The sequence below is a fragment of the Lepus europaeus genome, chromosome 18, assembly GCF_033115175.1.
Source record: "Lepus europaeus isolate LE1 chromosome 18, mLepTim1.pri, whole genome shotgun sequence".
NCBI lineage: Eukaryota > Metazoa > Chordata > Mammalia > Lagomorpha > Leporidae > Lepus > Lepus europaeus.
Window position 1 is genome coordinate 42,863,213 of NC_084844.1, and position 21,000 is coordinate 42,884,212.

The 21,000-nt window shown below is 56.8% G+C and overlaps 1 protein-coding gene across 2 annotated transcripts in view; it reads left to right on the top strand.

Annotated features, from left to right (window-relative positions):
• KSR1 (kinase suppressor of ras 1) overlaps window positions 1-21,000 on the top strand; it is a 154,318-nt gene that overhangs the window by 71,813 nt on the left and 61,505 nt on the right. For both annotated transcript variants that reach the window (XM_062216229.1, XM_062216228.1), the window contains exon 2: window positions 18,240-18,380. In XM_062216229.1, the coding sequence (XP_062072213.1) occupies window positions 18,240-18,380 (141 nt within the window). The remainder of the gene's footprint in view (window positions 1-18,239; window positions 18,381-21,000) is intronic.

The following is a 21,000-nucleotide window of genomic DNA, read 5'->3' on the forward strand; positions in this document are numbered from 1 at the left end:
GTGTTCTAAGCCTGAGTCTCTGTGGGGGCTGCTGTGGGGGCCGCTGCCCTGGAGTCATTTTGGTCTCTCTCCTCTCCCATCTTACAGATCAGGATACTGAGGGATTGAGAGGTTGGATGACTTAGCTCAAATCAAGGCAGCTCGTGAGCAGCTAGGGTTTGACCCAAGGTCCCTCCACCCCTCTGGAGCTCTTGGGGGCACAGTGGGTGCAAAGCCCTTAGGCTTCAGCCAGCAGCACCCCGAGGGGCAGCATCACTCGGGGCTCAGGGTTTAGGGTGTCACAGCCTACCCTGGCCACTTCCTCTACCTCGAGTCTGCCTTTCATTCCCACGTGGGGCTTAGTAATTGCACTGAGCTCACTTCTGATTTGTCCAGGAAAAACAGGCAGCCGGCAGGCCTGCTCAGCTGTCCTCCCAGCAGGTTGAACCCAGGCCTGAGCAGTGCCGCAGGGAAGCAGGGAGCCGAGAGGGTGGGGGCTGTCCCAGCCTGCATTTTGGCTTCGGGGGATCTGACTCTGCTGCTGCCTCTTCCTGGGCCCAAGTGCCCCCATTCTGTAGTCACCTTCCAGATGACCTTGACGGCCCTTCTCTGGACATTTCTGGGTTTTTGTGATTGCAAGGTATTTTGAAGATGTCAGCGTTGTGGTGTGGCAGGTTTGCGTCGCTGGTATTCCACATCAGAATGCCCGTTTGGGTCCCAGGTGCTCTGCTTCTGATCCAGCGCCCTGCTAATGCACCTGGGAAAGCAGCAGAAGATGGCCCAAGTGCTTGGACCCCTCCCTGCCACCCACGTGGGAGACCCGGATGAGCTATCTTGGTTCTCAGGTGGGCTCAGTCCTACCAGGAGCCCTTGGCTACTGGTGTGGTCCTTGCTGGGGACTGACTGCCAAGAATGGGGGGCAGGAGATGCATAGCCCTTTGGGGTCCCCAGGAGAGCTGTCCTCCCCCTGGACGGCCAGTTAGTGTGTCCAAGACACATGGGAGTGGGCTGTGACACACGTGCAGTCCTACGTGGTGTGGCCCCTCTGTCAGGCCACACCAACCCATACATGGCCTGGCTCCTGGGGTTCCCTGCTTGTTCTGCCTGAGGTCTGTGTATAAGCAAGATCAGGACTTGGGCAAGAGAGTGTGTGAGTCTCTGCTGGAGCTGTTATATCAGAAAGTTCAACACACACAGCTCCTGCCGTTGGGAGCCAGAGCAGAACCAGCCCTGTTCTTTCTAGTGATGTCAGCCAGGCGTGGATGTGGCTGGAGGGCCCCTGCGGAACACAGAGGAGTGTTGGGGCTGACAGATTCTCTGCCCAAGTTCTGCTGGTCCCTGCTTTCTCCCTAGCCAGGGCCTTCTGGAAGGTTCTGGCTTCTTGCCTGGATCTGTGTGGCAGTCCTGGAGGAGTGCAGCAGGGATGGTGTCCTGGGCACCAGGGCTTGGCAGGGGGTGGCCACTGTCAGGCCTGACCCAGGGCTTTGAGCCTCTCCAGAGTGCAAGCTGGCTTTGGAATGCACCTGCTAGGCTCCTGGCCCTCTGGGGTCTCGTTTATAAACGAGGATGCTCAGACCAGCATGCCTAGCCCCAGCCCTGGCCCAGCAGGTACCCTATGCATCAGTCCTTCAAGGAGACAATTAAGCCTGTGCTCAGGAGGGTGGACTTGGCCACCATACCACCTGGGTTCAGGTCCCGCCTGTGCTACTTGCTGGCTGTGGGACTTGGGGCTGCTCCTTGTCCTCAGTTTACCGCTCTGTAGGTGGGGTGGCAGCAGGACCTCTCCTCTGGGTCCCTTGTGAGGATCCAGCGAGGTCGTGTGTCACACCTGTGAAGCCGTGCCTGACCCATGATCAGCACCTTGTCTAGGTGGCCTGGAATCCAGTTTCTCCAGTAGATGTGCTCACGCTGGTTTCCAGGGCGCCTGGCGGCCGCTTCCTACTTCCCTTTCATTTGAAACAGGTCCCCTGTATGCAGGCGTGTGCTTGTGTGTCGTGTGCACACACGCGCGTCCATCTTCCTGAACGGTGTGTCGTCCCCCCCCCCCCCCCCACCGCCCCAGGCCCAGAGGGCAGCTCCCGTTACAGCCCTCCTCGGCTTGCTTCCTCAGGTTGCGTTGTCCTGGCTCTTCTGCTCTCCGTCTGGCTTGGTGTTGACCTGCTCTTGACCTCCTAGGAGTAAAACCAGGGCCAGGAAAGCGTCTTCCAGAGTGAGCGTGTTCCTTGCAGTGGGCCTCGTCTATGCCGGCCCCTTTCGAGGGAATCCATGAGCTTTGCTTGGGATTTGCCGTGTGCAGGGCTTTTTATGTGGGAACATGTTTAAGAATTTCAGTGGAGGGGCCGGCACTGTGGCTCACTTGGTTAATCCTCCGCCTGTGATAGCATCCCATATGGGCGCTGGGTTCTAGTCCTGGTTGTTCCTCTTCCAGTCCAGCTCTCTGCTGTAGCCCGGGAGGGCAGTGGAGAATGGCCCAAGTGTTTGGGCCCTGCACCCGCATGGGAGACCAGGAGGAAGCACCTGGCTTCGGATCAGCGCAGCGGCAGCCGTTGTGACCATTTGGGGGGTGAACCAACGGAAGGAAGACCTTTCTCTCTGTCTCTCTCTCACTGTCTAACTCTATCTGTCAAATAAAAAAAAATTTTTTTTCAGTGGAACGCACAGGTCCGTTTCTGATGGATGATGGGTTTTCAGGGTTCCATGGCTGACGATGAGGGTTGACGACTTTCCAGCCCCGTGCTCAGCACTTTAGTCTCTCTCTCTCTCCCTCCATTTTACGGATCAGGAAACTGAGGCATCGAGAGGTTGGATGAGTTAGCGTGAATCCGGACAGCTCGTGAGCCGCAGAGCTGGGGTTTGACCCGAGGCCCCTGCACCCGACCGTCCCTCTTTGCGTGCCTCTGCGTGCGTTCCTGGCACTCCCCGCTCGTGATCACGTTGGCGAGCTTAGCCTGCTGCGGCTGTGGCACCCGGGGTGCCCAGGCCCTGGTCTCCGGCCATTGCTTGTTGGTGAGGTGGTTGCACCCTCACTGTCTCGCAGAGCCGACGTCACTCCTGCAGTCCAGTTTCCTGGGGTGGAGCTGCCTCCTTTTTGCATCATTAGACGATGTGTTTCCTTATCTGGCAGACCAGGCGGGCCCCTGGGAAGAGGCGGTGAGTGTGGGAGGATGGAGCAGGCTGTGGCTGCTACACTGGCCTCTGTGTGCGTGCTGTGAGCACAGGCCTAGTGCCCCCAGGCCGCCTTCCCGGAGGGGCCGCTGGGGCCCCTCAGGTCATAGTGGCAGTGATCTGGGTGCCACCTGGGGTCTCAGGATCGCCTGGCTTTCATCTACTAACTTAAGATCATGCTTCCTCTCGCAGGGCCGGTGGGGAGGGGCGGTGGGCGTGGAGTGGGCCCTGCTGCAGAGTCAGGTGTGTGGCCCTGGCCACCTAACTCTCCCCGGGCCTTGGTTGCTCATCGCTATTCGGTGGCGGTGAAGATAGTCCTACAGGGGTAGGGTGAGGGTTGTGTGAGATGCCGTCTCCCCAGAGCGCAGTACTGAAGCACTGTGACCGTGACCAAGTGTCCGTCAGGCCCATGGTCGTGGCGTTTGGGTGTGCCTCCCGGCGAGAACAGGCAGCTGTGCCAGCAGTGGGTCGCTATGCTCCTGTGGGCCTCTGCTCAGTCATTTGCTGTCAGAGGTGCTGCCCGGGGCCCCTGAGGACAGTGAGTGGGTTAGGGTTAGGGTGGGTACTGATCTCCCTGTGTCCATGAGGACCCTGCAGATTGGCACGTCCACTCAGGAGCCCCCTACCCCACTGCAAATCACCTGTTCCCCGCCTGCCGTCAAAGGCGGGACCTTTCCCATGATTCAGGCCTGAGAGAAGGAAGAGGGGAGCAAGTGTTTGCTGGGTGCCCGCCTGCAGGACACTGACCACTGGGCGCTCGCTGCAGCATTTTGTCTGCCCCCGGAGCTTCTGCGGCTCAACCCCACATCCCATCTGTAGCAGAGGAACTAGGCTCAGAGAGCTTCCCCCGGTGCTCTATGGCTCCTCAGCTGGTAGGAGGTGGTTGTGAGATTTGAACTGGGGTTCCCCTAACTCTAATCCCCATGGCCTTTCCCTTTCATCTGGGGTAGAGAGGGGTGGACAGAAGCAGAATCCCCAGGCCGGGTCCAGCCACTCTGGCCAGGGCTGCCTCTCCCCTGTTTCTGTCTGATGCACCTACAGGGTGGTGGGAAGGGCTGGAGATAGAGCTGTCGGAGCAGCAGCTTTGGCTGTTGGCAAATGCGGGGCTCCCCTCTGCCTGGGAAGCAGGGCAGGTGCAGCACCCAGGCGACAGTTGACCTTCGGCCCAAGGCCTCCTGCCCCACGAAGTGCCACATTCTAGAAAATCGAACCACCAGCGGGCTGTGCTCAATTGGCTGAAATGCGCTGCAGAGACCCAGCCCTTCAGCTTCCTGCATTCCAGGCTGCTGGTATGCTAGCTATGCCCCGGCCAGGCGAGAAGGGAAGTCTTGGCTTTCTTGCAGAAATGCTAATAAAACAGTTCTTGAATCCACTCCTTCCTTTCCACCCACACTGCCACTGACTGCATTACCTTTTGTTCTCAGCGTTTGCTGAATTGCCATGGCTTCTTAATTGATTTTCCTGTCTCCCCACACCCTCTTCAATCTGTCCTCCACATGGTTTCCAAAACGTCAATCACTTGGAACTGCAGATCCGATCACGTTTCTGCCTTCCCTTCCCTCCCCAAGCCTGCAAGATTGAGTACAGATGCCCTGCAGCGAGCGACCTCCTGGAACTTTGCAGGACCTGCATGAGCTGGCCCTGGGCCCTGGCTATGTTCTCCTGCCCCTCCCCATCCCCTCTAGTCCCCAGCTATTCTCTGTCCCCTTTAAAAAAAAAGATGTTCTACAGCTCTGGTCTATGCTCATGCCACGCCTGCCTAGAGCACCCTGCCTGTGCATCCTGCCCTGCCCAACCGGTTGAATCATTTCGGGGATTCCCAGCCATTCCACCCCACAGAGTGCGCTCCACAGGGCGCTACTGTCCTGATCCGGGGCTCTCAGAAGGCTCCACTCAAACACCTGGCGCTCAGTGAGCCCCGCCAGAAGCTGAGCTGAGCTGCGCTGCCCGCCCTCTACCCCGGGCTCAGGAGCACTCCATGTGGCCTCTGGCAGAGTGGCTGGGCTGCGCGCTCTGCACTCTGTTAGACCTGTAGCTTGGAGGGGTGTGAGATACCTTACAGCTGTCTTTAGCCCGTCAGTCACTGCCCAGTGGGGAAGAGCACCTGGCCACGGAGTGGACTCGAAGATGCTCCAGGTGTGCTTCTCAAGTCCAGTCGGCCCAGGGTTCTGTGGGTTTCCTATCTGCAGGCTCCCAACCATGGATCAAAAAAGCTGCACCATATTGAACATGTACAAGCTTCCTTTGTCTTGTCATTTCCTAAGCAGTCGGAATCACAGCTGCTCGTGCAGTGTTTATGTTGCGTTCGATACTATGAGTCATCTGGAGATGAGTTAAAGCACACAGGAAGGCGTGAGCAGGTCACAGCCACGTATGACACTGCTGGACAGAAAGGACTCGTGCAGGTGCAGACTTTGGTGTCCACGGGGGTGGGGGGAGGTCCTGCAGCCAGTCCCCTGAGTGACAGCTGTACAAGTCTTTGTGACTCTCTATCCTTAGTTTTCTCATCTCTAAAATGGGATTAAATCCTACCTGTCAGAGGGTTGATGCATTTGATGAGATAATCTACATAGAATGCTTTGCGTGGTGCCTGACCCATAGGGATACCCAGTTTTAAAAAAATACACAGTTGTGATAAAAACAGTCCTATAATACAAATATCAATTCAGAGTACATCATGGACCTAAACAAAGAAGGTAAAACTCTAAAATGTCTAGAATTTCGGAGAGTATCTTTGTGAATGGGGAATTGACAACGATTTCTTAGATAGGAAATGAAATGTGCATACTCAAAAAAATAAAGATTGATAAATTGGATTCCCTAACACACTAGCTGCTCGTTGAAACTTAGAAGGACTTTTGGAGGGCACCCGGCTCCAGAGGAGAAGGAGGTGATACCTCCCGTTTCGGCTCGGTTTTCTGGGAGCCTCAGGAGGAGGCTTGAAACAGTGCAGGCTTCCCCGCTGTTTAGGGAGGGCTGCTTCTGGCTGCAGGTGACAGGGAGGGGACTTGGTGGGCCCTTGGGTTTGTGCGACCTTGAGAAGGCTGGAGTTAGGTGTGCTGGCCCAGCCCCTGGGTCATGACGGCACTCTTGGCCATTCTGATGGTTGCGAGACAGCTGCTGCAGCCTGCCCCTCTTCAGAGCAGCCAGGGGGTTCCCCAGAGGCCATCCCACACTCGTCTCACCGGCCAGAAGCCTTCCGTGTGGCCCAGGGCTGGGTCATCCCAGGTCAGCCACGTCAGCATCTGCAGGGCGGGGCCCCTGGGGCTGTCATGTGAAGGCAAGCTGAGAACCGCAGGCTCATTCCAGTTCATCACCAGATACAGTATGAACCCCACATGAGACTGGGTTCCGTAAGTGAGGACAGAAGTGGATATTAGGGAGGTGCTTGGCAGGAGGTCCTGGCACCCATCATCGTCCCAGGGGAGTTTGCCATTGCCTGGTCCCTCTCATCCAAGGCACTCATCTGCGCTTGACCTTTGGCCTCTGTGCAGTGCTTTTTCCTTCTCCATGGAGGCGCAGGTTCCTGGGCAAAGTCAAAGCCTGTTTCTGGGTCCTGCGCTGTGGTACGGCAGGTTAAGCCAGTCTGCAAGCCCAGTGTCCCATGTGAACACCAGTTCAAGTCCCGACTGCTCTGCTGCCAATCCAGCTCTCTGTTAGTGTGCCTGGGAAGGCAGCGGAAGATGGCTCCTGCACCCACATGGGAGACCGGCTGGAGTTCCAGGCTCCTGGCTTCAGCCTGGCCCAGCTGCAGCTGTTGTGGGCCTTTTGGAGAGCGAGCCAGTGAGTGGCAGGTCTCTCTGTCTCTCCGCCTTTCAGATACATACTTATGCACGTACCCTTTTCTCCGGCAGCATCTGACAGTACGTCCAGCAGGTGCACGCAGCTCACAGTGTAAGCGCCTCACCTTCCCCCATTCCGCCCTTCCGCTGCCTTCCAGGGTCAGGTCTTAAGGAGCCAGGTAAGGGGGTGGGCCCATTGGCAGACATCCACCTTTGTCACTGGGTGTGGCCTCTGGTAATTCACAACCAGGGCCGTCCCAGTATGTAGTATCAGGGTTCTCCAGTGTTGCCTGTCATAATTGAGGGGTTGAAGGGTAGAGCTGCTGCATGGCTCTGCCCCAGGGGCCTGCTGAACTTCAGACGAGCTGTGGAGTGTTGGAACTTGGATGTGTTCATGAAGGATCTGGCTTGTGGGCAGTAGCATACCTGGGGCTGCAACCCCTGGGCCAGCTCTGCCCTCAGGTTCCCAGCAAAAGCTCCCAGCAGTGGGGCCACTGTGTTAGGTACACCGGGCGGGTGGGCATACCCATTGTCTGTGCCTCTGGCCATCCCCAGGCAGGTGTGTCTGTGGCCACATCTGTCACCCCCACATTGCTATGACTGTGTCCTTGGTGCTAACATGATGCATAGTAGTTTCTTCACTGTTTGTTGAATGACTTCGTGATGGTTAGAGACTCTGCTCCACTTGCTCTTGTGCGTTCACTTTGGCCAGGGCAGCCAGGAGATGAAGAGGTTTCTTGCAGTCCCCCAAACCCCCAAGGACAACTGGTCCTGAGAAGTCCCGGGGTGTTGAAGGGTTGTAGAAGGACGGACGGGAGACGGGTCACCCGCTGATTGGCAGGGTCAGGCTTCCTTTGTGAAGAGTATAGTTTTCTACGTTCACCCTGCTGCCCAGGCGGAAGCTGGGACAGGACACTGAGTTCGGGGAGATGCCTCCCCCCCGAAAGTCCTGCTGAACATCACGACCTCAGTGGGCTGTGAGATGGGTCAGCAGGTGTCACTGAGAAGCGTGCGGTCCTGGGCTGCCCGCCTTGGCCCGGCTGCCAGCTCTCTGTGTCCCAGGTAGCTCCGTGAGCACGTCCAACCCGCATCACACCCTTGCCCCACTCTCCTCCCATGGCTCGGGCATGGTCCTCGGGGGGTCAGAATGTGTGATGTGTTGTTGCTCCCTTGTCTCCCACACCCACTGCCGTGCCAGCCCCTCAGCAGCCACTGCACTCTGGGCTAGGGCTGGGGACTGGGCTTGTTGGGTCCCCGCCGGTGCTGCACCTCCCATCCGCAGCCTGGTGTGTCAGGTCCCTGGAGGTGGCGGCTGCGGTGGAGCCGAAGGCAGGGGAAGCAGCCCTAGTTCGCAGCTGCGGCTGCTCTCAGCCCTGGCCTCCTTGGGAACGGCTCCGCTTGCGGTCTGGGGCAGACTTGTTTGTTTGTGTTTGAAGTTCCCCGACTCCAAGTTTGACGTCAAGGCAGGATGGCTGGCGGGAGCCTGGCGGGGAGGTCGTCTGCGACAAATACGCTCGGCTGGCAGCGCTGAGGGCTGGCATTGCAAAACGCCCGGCGCGGGATTAAGGTCACCTGCACTTTCTCCTGCCCTGGCCCTGTTGGCCCTGGAGCTCGCTCTCTCTCACTGCCCCTGCCTGCTATTGTCCGCCCTCCCCTTGCCGCCCCGGAGCTGCGTGCCAGGTCAGCCTGTGCCTGTGCACGGAGCTGTCAGCGAGGCCTCCATACATTCTCAGAAATGATTTTGCAACAAGCCGACCGTGACAGCCAGGCCTGACCGCTGAGCTGGCCGGCTTGGCAGCAAGTCGCTAGAAGCACACTGTAGCCTCAGGGAGGCGGCGGAGAAGGGGAACGGCCCGAGGCTGGCGCAAAGGAGCCAGGACTGGGGCAGGAAGGGCAGCCATGGGGGCCATGGAGGGCGGGCTGCACGGAGGCAGGAGACCTTTGGGGACTGCCTGAAGTTTGGGATGGCCTAGATAGGGGGTTGCCCTCACAGGGACTGCTGTGGGCATCCACTTAGAGTCCAGCTGTGGGCAGGTATTGTGGTGTAACCTGTGAGGCGGCATCCCGTAACAGAGCAGCAATTGAGTCCTGGCTGCTGCACTTCCGATCTAGTTCCCTGCTAATACACTTGGGAAAGCAGTGGAGGATGGCCCACGTGCTTGGGCCCCTGCACCTACATAGGAGACCCAGATGAAGCTCCTGGCTCCTGGTTTTGGCCTGGCCCAGCTCCTGCTGTTGCAGCCATTTGGGGAGTTATCTCTAGCTCTCTCTGCATGCGGTCAGCCTTTCAAATAAATAAAATAAATAAATCTTAAGAAACAAAAAGTCTAGTGCTGTCTCTCTAGGAGAAAGGAGCCAGTGTCGCAGGGGTGTTGGTGAGCGAGGGCTGGTCCCTGAGTACCTGCCAGCGGCAAGGCTACACAGCCAGGAGGAAGTGGATGGGTGAGTGGGGTGGCCGTCCAGGTGCTTCATCAACACTGCAAAGCCTGCTGGACCTTCTTGAAAGTGGTGGCCCTGGGAACAGGGCAGGGTGTGGCTCGTTTTCCTACACTGAGTTCTGGTTGGAGCCAGGGATGCCAGGTAGCCCGAGGATGGGTTGTTGTGGCTCGGCACACTTGGAGGGCGTGGGGAAGCCTGTGGCTGTATTCACAGGATTCGTTGCCTGGGACGGTGTGGACGTTACTGGCTTTGGGTCTTAAAGAGATGTGGGCCCTTAGGGCTGACGCTGTGTGTAGCAGGTAAAGCTGCCGCCCAGGATGCCAACATCCCTGATGGATGTCTGTCTGAGTCCCAGCTGCTCCACTTCCAATTCTGCTCCCTCCTAACGCACCTGGGAAAAGCAGCGGAAGATGGCCCAAGTGCCTGGGACCCTGCCACCCATGTGGGAGACCTGGAAGAAGCTCCTGGCTCCTGGCTTTGGCCTGACCCAGCTCCTGCTGTTGCAGCCATCTAGGGAGTGAACCAGTGGATGGAAGACCTTTCTCTCTCCCTCTCTCTTTTTGTGACTCTGCCTTTCAAATAAGTCAGAGAGAAGGAGAAGGAGGCCCTACTCAGAGAGAGAGGAAGAGAGAGGAAGAGAGAGGCCCTGTCTACTGCCATCCTCCTGGTACAGTCAGGGCAACCTCGATAGGTTAAGGGGAGTAGGTAGCAGGAGCCGTTATTTGGGGAGAAGACACAAGACAGAGCATGGGAGTGAGCCCTTCTTTACCCTTGTGGGTTCGAGGAGGTGCCTCATTTGTAAGACGAGAGTTCCAGAATACAATGTAAGTGTCGTGGGTTTAGCACATGGTTTTGCTGTTTGTGGGTGACTCTGATAAGCAGTGATTTGTCCCATACTGAGGCTGGGCGGGCACCCTGTATCTTGCGGATGAGCCCTGCCAGGTGCTCAGGACCTGCTGGCTCTATGTTTGATGTTGAGTACGTGGTGGTACTTCCCACCAGAAGTCTAGAAGGGTCTAGAATGTTCTCTGTTCCTTGTGGCTGAACTTTGTTTGAGTGTGAATATTTCCTGCCTTTTGTTTTTTGAAAGATTTATTTATTCATTTGGAAGTCAGAGTTATGGGGGGAGAGAGGGAGTCAGAGAGATATCAATCTTCCAACCACTGGTTCACTCCCTAAATGGCCGCAACAGCCAGGGCTATGCCAAGCCAAAGCCAAGAACCTTGAAGCCGAGAACCAAGAAGCTTCATGCTTGTCTCCCATGTGGATGCAGGGACCCAAGCACTTGGGCTGTCTTCCACTGCTTTCCCAGACACATTAGCAGGGAGCTGGATGAGAAGAGGAGCAGCTGGGACTCGAACCAGTGCCCCTATGGGATGGCTGCACTGTAGACAGTGGTCTAACCCGCTGTGCCACAGCAGGTTCACAGACAGAGCCAGCTTTGGGGTTGTGTGATGATTAGGATGCCACCCTTGTGCTGTCTGGCACTGACTGTAATCCCTGCCTCCTGGAATTCGCATTGAGAATCCCAGGAGAGCAGGTGACCGGAACAAATGGGGGAAATTAGAACTAGCAAGTTGATAGTCATAGACGTGGTTTCCATAATCGGGGAGCCTGTGCTCCTCATGGGGTCTGCAGTCCATCTCGCTCTGTGCTTGGGTTCATTTGTCCATTTATAAGTCAACATGTGCTCCATCTGTCCCCATACACTTAACCTCCTGGCCTGCTTTTGAGATATGAAGACGTGGGCCCCATTGAAGGTCCTGCAGTGGCCCACGTCAGGCCAGCATGAGGGTAACAAATGCCGTGGCACCTGGCCGCTTGCGTAGCCCCGCTCATGGATTTGGGAGTCACCCGCAGAAGGGACTCCCCACTTGAAGCCCTGCAGTTTTAGGGGTGGAGCTGACTTGGTTTGCATAGCTGACTTTGTTTTCAGTGTTCTGGAAACAGGTTCTCTGCGAAAGTGCAAAAAAGCTTGGGTAAGATGTAGTCCAGATGGCACCCGCCAGTCTTCGTCCTCCTCCCCCAGGCGCCCTTGTGGGCTGAGCAGGAGTGGTCCTGACAGGGGTGCGTGTAGTGGGCCCGTCAGGTGTTCTGCACGTGGGACTGTGCGCTGGCTGCAGTGATTTCTCTGCGTGCCGTGCAGCCTGTGCTGCCTTCTCTACCTTGTGGGTGGGGGACTGTAAGGAAATAAACGAGGTGGTGGCACCTGCCAAGCCGATGCTTCCTGCCAGGAGTGGAACGGTTAACTCCCGGTGGGCATTGGCCCTGGCCTGTCAGAACAGGTGCTGGTGGTAAACAGGAGGCGTTGGCTTGCAGTGCACGTGGGTAGGGTGTCTGCCCAGCCCCTACCCCTGCGCTGCCCGGCTAGTCCGTCACAATGGCTGGCCACAGCCCAGCCACCCTGGGGACCTCTGTGAGAAGCTTTTGCTTGGACAACCATTTGAGCTGGCTTGGGGAAGCAAAACAGCTCCCATGGTAGCTCCACTGTGCCCGCAGAAGGGCCTGCTGTCTCTGTCATCCTGGCGTGTGGTTGCCTTGGGTGGCCCTAGCATCAATGGGTGCCACCTATGGGGAAACAGGTTTGGGTGCAGGTAAAGTAAGAGTGACAGGGAGAGGGCCTTCCCCAGGGGAGGGTGTGGCCTGTGCACCTGGAAGCTATGAGCAGTGCTGCTATGCAAGGTTTCATGTTCCTGGTGGACCTTGGGGTTCTGGGAGCCACCTGCTGTGTCTGTCAGTGGCATGTGCTTCTGTGACCAGACGTGTGTGCCCTGCCCAGTGTCTGCTCTGCCAGCCCCGTGCCCTTCAGGAATGTTGATAAGCCTCACCGCCATTGAAGCAATGCTTGTGGCAGCCTCCTTTTGGGAGGCCTGGGTCTGGGTCAGGCTTTGGACTTCAGCATTTGAACTTGGTCAGTGTGTCCAGTGCACACCTGGGCAGGCCACATTCCTGGAGTTGATGCCACTTTCCTTGGTGCTGCATGGTGATTTCCCCAGAATCCTTGATCTTGATCCTTGACTTTTACATGTATATATATTTTTAATTAATTTATTTGAAAGGTAGACAGAGACCTTCCATCCGCTAGTTCACTCCCCCAAATGGCCGCAACTGCCAACTCTGAGTCAGGAAGAAGCCAAGAGCTTTATCTGGGTCTCCCGTGTGGGTGCAGGGGCCCAAGGACTTGGGCCATCTTCTGCTGCTTTCCCAGGGGCATTAGCAGAGAGCTGGATGGAGAGTGGAGCAACCAGGACTTGAGCCACACTCATATGGGCTGTGGGCATTGCAGCCTAGGGCTTCCCTGCTGTGCTTTGATCTTAAATGTAAGAGCCGGGGCGGAGCCTGGGTCTTTCAGCCTGGGACAGGGAGTGAGTGTGCAGTGTTTCTGGGGCTGACTCGATGCCTTTTTGCCCCTTCGGGAAAGCAGACTCTGTCCAGGAGTGGTGGGGCACACCCAGGGCTGGAGTTCTGCCCAGGGCCCTCCCCTGTGGCCGGCATCCTGGTGGCTCTTTCCCTCTGCTGCTGCTCCCATCTCGGAAACCCCAGGTGCTTTCCTATTCCGGAAAATTTGTATCTTGTGGTTTTTGTGGTTAAGAGAAAATGACACCACTAATAGGAGAGGTCCCCTTCCAGGCCCTCGGGGCTGAGCTGGCAGCCCTGCTGCGGTTTGTCTGGGAAAGTAGCCCCTGGGGCTTCTGTGACTGCAACCCACTTTCTGAAAAGCGAGAGCAGCTTTCTTTGGCGGTGACGGGAGCCGCTGCCCTCCGGGGCCTCTCGCGTCCTGGATGAGAGAAGCTGTACTCCTCGCAGAACCACATCTGCCGGCGGCTCCCAGGCCTCCCGACAGGCCCCGGGGTGCCGGCTGGCTCCGGCTGCCCTGGCCCTGGCTGCATGCTTTGGGGGTTGTGCCCCCAGCACTTGGGCGCTGGCAGTGCTGCCGCGGGCGGCGTGGCGTGGCTCTCCAGCAGCGCTCGGCTGCTGACTCAGCACTTGCCCCGCTGGGGTGTGTTTTCCACCCCCACCCCGAGAGATGCCTGTGCCTTTCCTGGATACAGAGTGTATTGTGTGTGTGTTTGTCCTTCCATGAACAAAGGTTTGAAAAACCCCACACTGTGCACACAGACTGGGACCCTGGCCTCACGGGGTTTATAGTAAAGGAGGAAGTAGAAAAGTTAAAAATGACAAGCATAGGGGCCGGCGCCGTGGCACAGCCCATTAAACCGCTGCCTACAGTGCGGGCATCCGATACGGGTGCTGGTTCAAGTCCCTGCTGCCCCTCTTCCCATCTAGCTCCCTGCTAATGCACCTGGGAAAGCAGCAGAAGATGGCCCAAGTGTTTGGGCCCCTGCACTCACATGGGAGACATGGAAAAAAGCTCCTGGCTCCTGGCTGCAGCATGGCCCAGCCCCAGCCATTGTGACCGTTTGGGAAGTGAACCAGCGGATGAAAGACCTCTCTCTCTCTCTCTCTCTCTCTCTCTCTCTCTCTCTCTCTTTCTCTCTCTGTAACTCTGCCTTTCAAATAAATAAATAAATCTTAAAAAAAAAAAAAAAAGACTAGTGTAGTATCAGGTCTGAGCCAGAGGCCACAGGCTGGGGAAAGCCTCTCGGAGGAGGGGGTGTCCAAGCTGAGCTGTGCAGACCCAGTGGGCACTAAGACGAGCCTGCCTGGTGGAGGGACGAGTGCCTCAAGGCCAGTGAGGGCTGGACAGGTCGGAGGGGCTGAAGTGGAGACTCCGAGATGCTGGCCCAGGCCCAGGCCAAGGCTAGGTTGGCTGTCTGTGTTGCTCTGCACTGGCCCAAGTCTTGGGCAGAAAGGAAGTGTGATGAGTTGCTCCCAGGGGGGTAGTCCTCGAGCCAGTGACAGGCGGTCTATTTTTTTTTTTTTTTTAATGTCTGTCTGTCAGTGCTTCCAGGACAATTTACTGTTGTGTTTTTTTTTTTTTTTAAGATTTATGTATTTTATTTGAAAGGCAGAGTTACAGAGAGGCTGAGGCAGAGAGAGAGAGGTCTTCCATCTAGTGGTTCACTCCCCAGATGGCCGCAATGGCCGGAGCTGCAGTGATCCAGAGCCAGGAGCTTTTTCTGGGTCTCCCACATGGTTGCAGGAGCCCAGGGACTTGGGCCATCTTCCAGTGCTTTCCCTGGCCATGGCAGAGAGCTGGATGGGAAGTGGAGCATCCGGGGCTCTAACCGGCACCCAGATGGGATGTCGGCATTGCAGGCAGCAGCTTTACCTACTACACCACAGTGCCAGCCCCAACGGGTGGCCTTTATTGCTGCTGCTGTTAGTGCCGAGAGCCCAGCCTCCTCTGTGGTTGTGGAAAAGAGTGGCTTTGAATTTACATAGCTGTTTCATTGATTGTCCTGTCTTTGGTCAGCCCTTTGAAGCTGTGGTTTGATGGAAGGAGGGAGTGACCGTGAGAAACAGTGGGGGGGAGGGGCAGTTCCGAGCGGGTCCTGCGCCACGTGCAGTGGTGGGTCTGTGGGACAGTACTGAATGAGGGGAGCGTAGCCCCTTCCCCGAGGTGCTGTAACAGGGGAGCTTGTCCTGTTGTCGGGGGCTTCCATGCTGTGGCTCTGTGGGAGCAAGTCCTTCCTGTCTTACAGGTGAGTGACCTGAGCCTCGGAAAAGCACATGAACTTCCTTGCCAGTACAACTAGTAAGGAGATGTGAACCCACTTCTGTTCAGCTGGGAAGCCTGTCCCAGGCGCGGGGTCTCCCATCTGTTGGATGAGAGCCACTCATAAGTTCTCTCCTCGAGTGCAAAGCCCCCTGTGGCCCTCTGTTGCAAACTGTGTGCTCAGAATAGACAAGGGGCGGTCTGGCTTGGCCTGGGGAGTCGGGTGGAGCGAGGGCCTTCTGGGCTGGAACCCATGGTTTACGGGGCTGGGATGGGGAGCTACAGAAGGGCCCAGGAAAGAGCTGGTCACGGGTGCGCCTGGGGGGCAGGGCAGCACCAGGAGCAGAGTGGACTGGAAGTGAGCCCGGAAGAGCAGGTTGGGGCTGATTTGGAAATGCGCCTCTGGTCACACCTTGGTCAGGGGCAGGCGGTATCAGAGGGGTGAGCCTGGGTGGAGGACGTGTGTGTCTCTACTTGAATCTGTAGGGTCAAAGTGGCACTTGTGTCTTTGTGTTTGTGAGCTGCATGCCTAGGTTCCACGATAGGACAGCCAAAGGCTGCAGAGTAGTGAGCCTCACAGAGTGTGTGGTTGGTTGATTAGCACTACCTGCCATGGGTGCAGCGGGGACGCATGGCACAGGTCTGCACCTGGGTTGGCCTCTGTGTCACTGATTCCCCAAACCCTGCAAGTGCGTGGGAGAGTTTTGATTCTGGCTCTGTGTTGCATCTCTTGCATGCATCCCCACTTTCCTTCGAGCCCCCTGGCAACCCTGAGTCAGCAAGACCCATGGGATTGGGGACCACTCGAGTGGGCCAGTAACCATGGGCAGGCAGAATCTGGCTCTGTCAACTTGTGGTTGGCCTGGGACCAAACTAGCTTCTGGGGAAGGCTTCCGAAGGGCTACACGGAAGCAGGCTCGGTCGTCATTGTGGGTCTCGGTTCACACTCACCGTGGGTCTCGGTTCACACACACCCTGGGTCTCGGTTCACACACACCCTGGGTCTCGGTTCACACTCACCGTGGGTCTTGGTTCACACTCACTGTGGGTCTCGGTTCACACACACCCTGGGTCTCGGTTCACACTCACTGTGGGTCTCGGTTCACACACACCTGGGTCTCGGTTCACACTCACTGTGGGTCTCTGTTCACACTCACCCTGGGTCTCGGTTCACACTCACCGTGGGTCTCGGTTCACACTCACCGTGGGTCTCTGTTCACACTCACTGTGGGTCTCGGTTCACACACACCTGGGTCTCTGTTCACACTCACTGTGGGTCTCGGTTCACACTCATTGAGAGACTCTGTTCACACTCACGTCCCTCTGGCCGCCTGTAGTTTCCTTCACCTTAGCTGGAATTCAGCGTGTGGTTCATCTGGGTCGTAGGCAGCAGGCACATGCACCTTTGCAAAGACCAGGGACTCGGCCTCCAGTGGGAATCACAGCTGTTTTCCTCTCATGCTGATATGCATCTGCTTTTCCTTACTTTAAAATGCCCAAGGGAGCTTCTTTGGGAAGGAGATGCTTTGTCTCAGCTCATGGTTGGAGGCTGTACTGGCGGAGGCTGCTCATGTGGGTGTGGGGGCAGGAAGGAGCACAGAACCTGGGCCGAACTGGAACTCAGATCATCAAACCTCTGGCAAGAACTAGCCACCCAAAGGCCTGCCGCTGGCCGCACTTGGCAGGTGCCGTGGTTAGATCAGGTCTCCTTCCTTCGTCCCCCAAGCAGCAACATGAAGACCTCAAGTTGCAGCATCTGCGGGAGTTCTGGGGAGGCGACGCCTGCTTGTGCAAGCCTGGGGCTCTGTAGCTTTTACAAGCTGTTCCAACTTGGAAGTTAGGTTAGTTATTAGCCGCAATGCTTGCTATTATTTAACACTTTATAAAGAAGGGTTTATTACTGTTACAATGTTAAGTAGTATTACAGTCAATGCATTTAAATATCATTGATGTCTCTGGGAAGCTGTGTTTTATTTTCTGCATACAAAAGCCTTGTTCTGGAGAGAGACTGTAGGCTTCCCTAGACTGCCATGGCCCCAGCATGGTTCTTAGCTCCTGCTCTGATTGGAAATCAGGAGTCTTTCTGGATATTTAAAATTTTAAGTGTATTTTGATGTTGGAATTGTGACTGTGTTAGCAAGAGTGCCTGCGCTTTAGAGAAATACCCTGATACCTGCGGAGGAAAGGAAGGGAACCAGCGAAACCCCAGCAACAGGACCCTCGGTGCAGTTGTTCCCCAGTGCGATTGAGGGCAGCATGGGAGACCCCAGTGGGAGGTCACTAGATTTCTGCCCCACATTGCAAAGCTGTCCCTGGTCCTGGGTTGCGTGATCTCAGCCCAGCCAGAGGGGCCCCTGCTTCTCACCAGGTGGTGCTGCTCCTTCCTGTTGCTTGCAGCCTGCTCAGCCCACCTCCAGCGGGGGTGCATCTCTCTTTTCAATCAGCCCCAGACTGCGCCCTCCTTGTCTTGCCCCCACCCCCACCGCGACTCTCAGCGCCACGTTGGGCACCTGGTCTGAGCCCAAATTTGTCAGAAGAATGCGCTGACCTACTTCAGGCCGTCCGGCCTTGTCTAAAGTTCTGGCCTTTTGAGAGTCTGAAGTCAGCGTTGTCATTCCGGGTGGGGATCCCTAGAGCCAGCGCAGGGACCTGAATCCAGAACGCTTGGCATCGCGCGACGGCCCGGCCCTCTTGGCCAGCGCTGTGGGAGCTCGCCGTGGGCCAGGCTGCTGAGTGCTGTGTTTTTCTCGCCCTCCCTGAGAAGGGGCTTCTGTTAACATCACCACTTTCTGGAGGCGGGAACTGAAGCCTCTGCAGGGGGCTGAGTGACTTGTCCAAGGTCCAGAGCTGGCCCACCCCAGACCGTCAGAACCTAGGCTGGAAGCATCCCAGGTGGACGGCTGCCCACCCTGCCCAGGCCCCCAGGTCCTCCATGGTAGCATCACCAGCTGCCCGGCCGCAGCAGCAAGGTCTTCGTGTGTTAGCCCAGCTCTCCGTCCCGACCAGGCTTGTCCCTTGCTGTCTGAGGATCATCCTGGTCCTGAGGCTGAGACGGAGTCAGCCGGCTGGGGTGCCGGGTGGCCCCCGGGCTCCTTGCCTGCTGTCTCCCCAATCCTCCCCCGCCCCTCGCCCGATTCCTGCTGTCCTGAGGCACGGAGTCCTGCAGGAGCCTTCTCTCATCAGTTGCCTGTGCCTGTAGCCCGCGTGCTTGTGCTGTGACTGAGGGTGGCTCTCCTCTCCCGTGTGTCCTGCAGGCCAAGCTGGTCCGGTACATCTGCAAACAGCGGCAGTGCAAGCTCAGCGTGGCTCCCAGCGAGAGGACCTTGGAGCTCAACAGCTACCCCCGCTTCAGTGACTGGCTCTACATCTTCAGCGTGAGGCCCGAGGTGGTGCAGGTACGCAGGCTGGACACGGGCGGGGGCCAGGGCATGAGGGCAAGGCACAGGGACCTCCGAGGGCCAGCTTCACCATGGCTAAGACCAAGGGGTGTGCACTGTGGGGGAGGGCACAGCCGGATGAGCGCGTGCCCAGGCCGGAGACAGCGGGGCAGACTGGCCACTATGCGTTCAGCTGAGAGCAGCCAGCCTTCCTGGAAGCTGTGTCAGACGCTTTGCCCAGATAATCTCGCTTCTTGCAACACTCTACGTAACTCTTACTACCACTTGGCATTTTTGACAAGGAAATTACGGCACAGCATGGTTAAGTAACTTTCTTTGAGTCGTGCAGCTGGGGTGAGTTGTTGGGTGCGGTAGTTAAGATGCCACTCGGGATACCCGTGCCCAGTATTGGGATGCATGGGTTTGCAACCCAGCTCCTCTTCTGAGTCCAGCTCCCTGCTGATGCACCCCGTGGGCGGCAGCAGTGATGGCTCACGTGGCGGGGTCCCTGCCACCCACGTGGGAGCCCCGGCTTCAGTTCCAGGCTCTTGACTTCCACCTGGCCCAGCCCCAGCTGTTGGGTGCATTTGGGGAGTGAACCAGCAGATGCAAGACCTCTCTCTCTCTCTCTCTGTCTCTCTCTCCTCTCTCTCTGCCTTTCAAATAAATAAGTAAACATTTAAAATATTTATGTAAATTTAAAAAACGTAGTGGCGCATCCAGTCAGTGTGGACTTGGAAGTCGGAGTGAGAGTTTAGTTTACGGGCTATCGTTTGCCTCGCTTTGTTCTGCCATCTCTCCTGCCCACCTCCCACCCGGCTAACCAGGGTTCGGTGCCAGGTGCCCGGAGTGTCAGCAGCTCCGAACACGACAGGCGTGCTTCACCTGGTCAGGTCGTCACTCTGCTCCGTCTGCTGGGAAATCGGAAGGATTGGCCTGACTGTGGTGTGAAAAGTAACGTGAGTTCCTGATAGGCGGACACTGGGGGAATCCCGCACACGTTCCCAGCACTCGGAGAAAACCCCGGATCACTGAGATTCTGGTGTTCTAGTCTGTCTTCTGGCTTAGCACAGACATCTTTTTGAAATTGCTGTGAGCTCAGCTCAGTGGGGCTGATAAACTGAGACCTGCTCTAATGCCAGACGTGGCTGGGAGATGTTCCAGCTCTGAAGACCTGGTGCAGGACAAGAATGGAAAACAACCCCGTGAATGGCTTCTGTCCTTAGTATACGTTGAAAGTAATGTTTTGGATGTGGGGCTAAATAAAATTAAATTATTTTTCTATATATCTGGATTTTTTAAAAGCTTAAAAAATATTTATTTATTTATTTGAAAGGCAGAGCAACATAGAGAGAGGGGGAGAGAGAGAGAGAGAGAGATCTTTCACCCACTGGTTCACTCCCCCAGATAATCACAAAAATAGCCAGGGCTGGGCCAGACCAAAGCCAGGAGCCTTGAACTCCATCCAGATCTCCCACATGGGTGGCCGGGGCCCAAGCACACAGGCACATTAGCAGGGAGCTGGATTGGGAGCAGAGCAGCCGGCTCTCAGAGCTGCTCTCTGATCCCGGATGCTGGCACCACAAGCAGTGGCTTGACCCAGTGTGCCACGTGCCGGCCACCTGCCCCCTCCTTTTTAACTGTTTAAAACAGGGCAGCTCAAACATTAAAATGTACGTGTGTGCCTTGCGTTACACTTCTGTGGGTCGGCCTTGATTTAAACCACTGAATAATAACTTCATGTTTTGCTCTTGTCGTCTGGCCTGCTAACCAGCGCGTTGTCCTGTTTTATGTTATGTTAGTCATTACCAGTGTTTTATTGAGTGCGTATGATGGGGTTACTAGGCTGGGGTTGATTGCAGATGTCGGCTATTAGGTTGAATGCAGCGGTTAGTATTATTTATGGAGCTATTTGCATACTTGGGAATTTTCTCTGGGAGAGATTCCCGGGCAGGAAATGACCCCAGCATAAAAGGTTCTTGTCATGGGGTGGGGGCTGCACAGGGAGACAGAGCCCCCAGAGCACTTGGCACCCTGCACCTGCCCAGGGACTCTCCTGTCTGGTGTTAAGGAGCAGGCCAAAGGGTGGGCCAGCGTGAAGGTTGCAGGAAGCCCATGCCCAGTGAGACAGGTTCCCTGACCGTTAGCAATCAGCTGCCTCCCGCCCGCCCGGGCCTGTGTAGCCCCCCCCCCCCCCCCCGTCCTCTCTGCCTCCCCACCCCGCTGCCTGCCTGCCTGCTTTCCGCCGTGCAAGAAGGAGTTCTGACCACGCAGTGGCAAGTTCCCGGTTACAGATCTGTAACCGTGGACTCAAAGACTGGGAAGAACCGAGCAGTCCGTCTGGTCCCCCAGCCCGATCCCACCTCACCTCCTCCCTGCCTGCCCCGCGATTCCAGAGACAGAAAACGCCTTCTCACAGCCCCGTCTGTGTCCTCCTCCCACTGTCACAGAGCTGGGGACAGCGACAGGTCTGAGGTTCAGACCAGGCAGGCTGGGCCCCAAGCTTGCTTTCTCGTCCTAAGACATCTTTCCGCTGATGGCTCTGCTCCTCAGGAGTTTTCGCTCCGGATGTAAAACGTGCAGGAGACCCAGCTCCATCCATGCCCGTCTTTGAGAGAGAGCAGAGTTCTGGAGCAGA